We start from the raw sequence: 6,040 nt of genomic DNA, 5'->3' as shown, positions 1-6,040 counted from the left end.
AAGCATGAGAAAAAAGCATTCTGTGGTCACATCAGTAGGAGGATTGAGTGCACTACATCTCTCTCTTGAACACTCACAATGCACTTAGGATATTAAAGTCCCTGGGAAGTTCTGAAATAAAGAAACCCATTTCATTGTGTTCATATGAGCATTTCACAAACTGTCAGAGAATTCTTTTTTGTTTTTTTGGTGAAACTTTTAATTTTCGGGACATACTTTGGGAAACTTTGTATATTGGGAGAGTCTTATTAATAAGAACTCAACTTATGTAGAATCCAAGAAACATAAACCTTATTATATACTCTCAAATTAATGTTTGTCAGAATGAGGGTCATGGACTCATTGGGTTGTGAAATCAATGAAGCGGATCCTGAGTAGTATTTGGGAAACAAAACAAAACAAAGCAAAACAAATAAGATAGAAAATATCAGGGTTATTGCATGTAATAAATACTGAATCATGAAAATTTTTACTGGGTCACAGTATAAAATACATTTCTTTCCATGGTCATGGCCAAAAACATCTAAAGAGACTGCTTTTATGAAAGTCACACGAATTGCTTGTTATGCAGGAGTTATGATGATAGCAAATGTCTGAATTTTATGAAATTAACACAAAAAGGACTACAGTAATCACATGGCTAAATACAGTACTTGTTATTGCTTAAAATCAGATAATTTTGGAGCTGAAATATCTCATAGAGGCAAAACCAAAATAGAGTTTTAGTGACTTGTCAAGGTCAGACAGCTGTTAGCTGGGCCTAGAATGCAGGGTTTCTGATTTGTACTCTATAATTCTTTTACTTGTCAGCATAAATTGACATAATTTTTATTTATAGAACACGAGGATTATTTCTTCTTAACAAATAAAAAAACCAGGCACAAAATTCAGCAAATCACCCCCAGATAGTAAGTCAGTGGTAGGTTACAAAAATGCTGAAGGCTTTAATTGAAGGGAGAAAGTAATATAGAGATACTTCAGTGCTGAGGTCTAATTATTATTCCAGCTAATGACTAATTAACGTAATACCCCATGTTACTAGGTGGGGTCATTCAGTTGTTTGGTTTCTCACTTGAACATGTAAGTGTCCTGTATATATGATTCTGAGAAGACTTAGCAGATAACACATCAGTGAACACAAACCCTGCCATGTGTAAGCTAAAGATGCAGACTTTAAATAATGAACCAAAGTATTCCCTCCAAACGCACACCATTTTTAAAAAAGAAAAGGAGCTATGACATATGGAAGCATCCATGAAGCTACAAACAGAAGCTTCTACACATTTTATTTTAGGAAGGCCTCTGAAAGGCTCCTTCCAGTCGAAGCCTTGAAAATTATACCTAAATTTGTGCCTATTCACTCTTCTCTCATGGTCTGTTCTGGGGAGGGAGTGTCAGAAACTGGTCAGTGGAGGTTGGAAATATTTCCTTTTCCACCCCCTCTGCTCCCTGGAAAGCGCCCACAAGCGTCTACTCCAGGGAAACGGGCCTGCGCTTGGCTTCCAGCAAACCCTTCTCAAGTCTCTGGAGCCCAGGTTGGTGCTATCTCCTCCCAGAAAGCTCTGGGCCACAAAGGGCAGAAATCATTTGATAACTTAATCTTGGGGAGAGGAAGAGACGCTGAGGCCTGTGTACTCTAGTGATAAACGGAAGCATCCGGGTGACTCAAGGAAGAGACACGGCATCGTTTAAAACTAACACAAACTAATAAAGCATAAACAAGAACTGAAAGGGGGTAGGAACCACCCCTACAAAACGTGGTAGGCGGCTGGTGCCCGGAAGGAGGATGACCGCGTCGTTACGACCTGGAGGTTCCAGGGGTTCCCTCCGGGGAGACCCGGCCGGGAGAGCAGGGAAGGTAGAGCAGGAGGTGAATTTCCTAAAGCCCAGGACCGACCCTTAGACCCTCCCCCTTCCTATAATTAACTCAAAGCCGGTCCCGCCTGTCTGGGCCGGTGGCTCCCCTGGCCCGCCACCTCCCTTCGCCCATGTCGCGGGGAAGGAGAAGATCCCGGGATGGGGGTGTCGAGCCCGGGCCACTCGAGACCCCTCGCGCGGCTTCAAAGCCTGACCCTGCCTGGGGCCGGCCACGGTCGTCGTCCTCCCCACTCCTCCCCGCTCCTCCCGCGCCGGCAGCGCCCGCCCCGGCCGTCCGGGCCGGCGCGGGGGGCGCGGGACCGGGCCCCGCGTGACGTGGGCGCCGCGGCGGGAGGGGCCGCCCGGGGGGCTCCGGCCGCCTTATTAGCGCCCCGCGGGTCGCCGGCAGCGAGCATACGGCCGCTTCGCGAGCAACAGGAGCCGGCGAGCGGCCCACTCCTCCCACCTCCTCCGCCTGCCTCCTCCTCCTCCCCTCGGGCTCCTCCCGCCCCCACCTCTGTGCGAGCGGCGGAATCGCCCTCTCCCTGCTTCTTTCTCCCGCTCCCGCTCGCTCGTCTCTCTCGCTAATACTTCCCCCTGCTGTGCTCCAGGGGACCCAAGCATTCTCAGCGCTAACCTTAGGGACCCATGGTGCTCGAAAAGCCTAGAAAAAGCCGCTTCGGGCAGAGATAGTTGGAAGCCCCTCGTCCCTTCCCCCTCTCCCGGCGCAGCCCATGCCCGGCTCGCAGCACCTTCTCGCTCCTGCACGCTCTGTTTGGGAGGACGGGGTGAGAAGGTGAAGTGGAAAGAACTGCAGAGCAGAGGGGGCCAGTCTCAGAGCTCAGATTTCATTTTCATTGAAGCAAAGCACGGAAGATCAGTTTTCTTCTGTTTGTTTTTGTTTTAATTCTGCATTTTTTGGTTCTTTTTTCTTTTTCTTTTTTTCAAGAAACTTATTTTGAGGGGGGGTGGGTTTGCTCTGGGCATTTGCTTTGCCCAGTAGTTGAAAAGTGAACTCGACTCGTGATGGTTCTCCTGTCACTTTGGTTGATAGCAGCCGCTCTGGTAGAGGTTAGGACTTCAGCTGATGGACAAGTAAGTGGAAAATAATAACAATAAAAAACTCAAACCCAACCTTTTCCCGAAAAAGTTCCTCCCCTCTTTCCCCTCCTCTCTCTCCTCCTCACCCCTCCCACCCTTCCCTGTTATCTGGTGCATTCACGGACGGTGTTTCGAGGGCTGGGCGCAGCGTGCGGGGCTTTCTGGGGTGGGGGGTTGAATGGCACGGGAGGTTTGGACTCCCACTTCGGGAGCCCAGGCTTGTCACACCTAGGACTTCACTTTGCGGCATTCGGAACAATTCCTGGTGACAAAGTGCAGCCAATTCGCATCCTCGCCGGGCCATCTGGGTTTCCTCTTTCCGGAGGGCGGTCTGGGCGCCTGAATGAAGTTCTGGACGCTGGGTCCGGGATCCCAGTGCTCTGGTTGCAGCAGCCGGAGTCGGATTCGCGGGACTTTCTCTCCTCCTCACTGACTCACAGCTTTTTCGGGCAGCCGGAGGCGGGGGTTTCAGGAAGTCCTTGGACCGGACAGGGAGCGATCCAGTAGACACGTGTCCTGGGAGGACCGCGGCAGGGCCGGGGTTTGACAGTTGGGGAGGGGGGCCCGGGGACGTTTCCTGCCTTGCGTTTTCCTGGGCAGAGGCTGGAGGCGCCGGCCGCTTTTCTCCCCTCCCCCTCTGCACAACTCCTCCTCTTTTTAAAGCGAAGTTGAGTGCAGCTCTGTTTCTTTTCGACCCAGCCCCCGCCCTTTGGAGACTCAAGGTGAAGCCCGATGCTCTCGGAAGAGTCCTTGAGAAGGCTCAGCGGGATGAGCCGAGCCGTTTGTAGTAAATCACATCAGCACAGGGCCGGTGGGACTTTGGGTACAGAATTTCTCTGTGAGTTTTTGTAGCGTCTCGGGTCTGCCTGGTCTGACCATAGGGTGAAAAGTACAGAATTGTCTGGTGGATTCCTGACCTCAAATCTGATGCATCAGGATTTAGACTTCTTTTTGCACGTGTAAATTCAGAGACTTTCTTTTCTACTCCTGACCCAGTACCCGGAGTTTTCAGAAGAGAATATCGAGTGTCAGTATTTATTTTTTGCTGGCTTCATAAATGTTAAATTAAAATTGAAACGAGCAAACGACACCCTGTCCCAAATTATTATTGAATTGGCTCATGCTCCTGTCACAGAACCTCCTACAAACTGAGGTGCAGCCTTTAGGCACCAATCCCGGTCTCCAGCATCTCCTGATTAGCCAGCTCCTGAAAAGCATTAATGGTAGAAATAAAACGCATGAGGTGATAAGATGAAACCCAGTAACTGTTTCTTTTTCTTACTTTTCCCCCTCCTTTCCAGGCTGGTAATGAAGAAATGGTGCAAATAGGTAAGCCTTGTTCTCAGATGTCACTCTTATCTTAGTAGAAAGTAGGGAATGAAGTAAGCGAAGCAAAATATTGTTCCTGAAATTTCTCCCATTGATGGTTAAAGAAACAATTGGTAGTCCAGTAACATTTCTATTCTTCTCTTCCTCTTTCCGGAGGAGGGTGTCACTTTCCTCGGGCTGAGTTGTAGTGATGTAAAAATTCTCCTGCAGTCGGACTTTTCAGGCGTCGATTTATTAACTGTCTTTGGACAAGCCACTGGTAGGTACTGGGAGGGTGATGGAGGGACTGGAAGAAGATATGGAGATAAATTAAATCAACGTTTGTAGCATTAAGAGGAGCAAATCTGATTAGAAGAGAAAGTGTAAGAATGCTACAAAGAAGAGAAAAATGAAGCACAGATGATGGAAAGTTTTCTCTTAAAATTTTTCCAGTTTTGAATAATCCCTCTGATGGCTTTTCTTATGCCATCTGCTTTGAAATAGTTATCTACTAATGTGTAAGATATTGTTAGGCCTTTTGCAGATAACATCTAAAACCTCGGTATTGCCTGACGATATGGGAATTATTCCCATTTTATGGGTGAGGACACTGAGGCTCAGAGAGTGTGACTTGTAACATGTCCTCCAAAGTCCATGGTCTTTTTTGAAGCTGTTTATAATAATGTATTTGTTCTGAATGCAGAAACTGAAAGTCATCTGTCAAGAAGCTAGGCTCCATTCAGTCTTTTCATACACATTTAACTTGGGTTACTTTAAAAGATGATTTTCCTTTTGGCAGAGTGTCAGTCTCTGTAAATCGTGTATTTGTCAGGTGATATGGTAAAGTCATCTTTTACATGAAAAGATTTTGTTACTGCAGAAGTAGTTACAAATCTTTGCCCATGTGCTGTGTGCCGGGCACAGTGCTAATTGCCTTATGTGCCTAATGTCATCTATTTCTCACAACTGCACTAGGGGGTAGGGACACATTGTGCCTATTTTAGATTTGAAGGAAATGAAGCTTGAGAGGTTACACAGTAACCTGCTGTAGTGCATAGTGGAGAGCTCAGGGAATTCCATACTTGTAAACTAATGGAGGGACCCCAAGATCCAGGCCCAGAATATCTGTTTGTAGCCATATGACATCGTGTGTCAGAATGCTCCCTTCTTACTCAGTGCTTAGCATTGTTGGAACTCCTCCACAAGCTTAGACCTCCACAGGAAGTGCAGGACAGACAGGAGGAAAGTGACTGAGAACTGCATTGAAAATACAATGTCTATGAAGAGACATTTGTCATTTGTAGTTGATAGCATTCAGCCAGCAACATGTATCTTTTTTTTTTTTTTAATTAATTAATTAATTTATTTTTGGCTGTGTTGGGTCTTTGTTTCTGTGCGAGGGCTTTCTCCAGTTGCGGCGAGCGGGGGCCGCTCTTCATCGCGGTGCGCGGGCCTCTCACTGTCGCGGCCTCTCTTGTTGCGGGGCGCAGGCTCCAGACGCGCAGGCTCAGTAGTTGTGGCTCACAGGTTCCATACGCGCAGGCTCAGTAGTCGTGGTTCACAGGCCCCATATGCGCAGGCTCAGTAGTCGTGGCTCACAGGCGTAGTTGCTCCGCGGCATGTGGGATCTTCCCAGACCAGGGCTTGAACCCGTGTCCTCTGCATTGGCAGGCAGATTCTCCACCACGGCGCCTCCAGGTAAGCCCCCCAATTTTTTTTTTTTTTTTTGCGGTACGCGGGCCTCTCACTGTTGTGGCCTCTCCCGTTGCGGAGC

The 6,040-nt window shown here is 48.0% G+C and overlaps 1 protein-coding gene across 1 annotated transcript in view; it reads left to right on the top strand.

Moving 5' to 3' along the window:
- Nucleotides 1-2,401: 2,401 nt before the first annotated feature.
- ADAMTS3 (ADAM metallopeptidase with thrombospondin type 1 motif 3) overlaps nt 2,402-6,040 on the top strand; it is a 297,648-nt gene continuing 294,009 nt past the window's right edge. Inside the window, exons 1-2 of the mRNA XM_027087432.1 lie at nt 2,402-2,952; nt 4,260-4,287. Coding sequence (XP_026943233.1) covers nt 2,884-2,952; nt 4,260-4,287 — 97 coding nt within the window. The 5' untranslated portion in view covers nt 2,402-2,883. The remainder of the gene's footprint in view (nt 2,953-4,259; nt 4,288-6,040) is intronic.

The sequence above is a fragment of the Aethalodelphis obliquidens genome, unplaced genomic scaffold, assembly GCF_003676395.1.
Source record: "Aethalodelphis obliquidens isolate GAN/ISIS:26980383/991018 unplaced genomic scaffold, ASM367639v1 scaffold59, whole genome shotgun sequence".
In the NCBI taxonomy this organism is placed as follows: domain Eukaryota; kingdom Metazoa; phylum Chordata; class Mammalia; order Artiodactyla; family Delphinidae; genus Aethalodelphis; species Aethalodelphis obliquidens.
The sequence above is the reverse complement of the archived record's forward strand: the minus strand, read 5'-3'. Positions and strand labels throughout refer to the sequence as shown.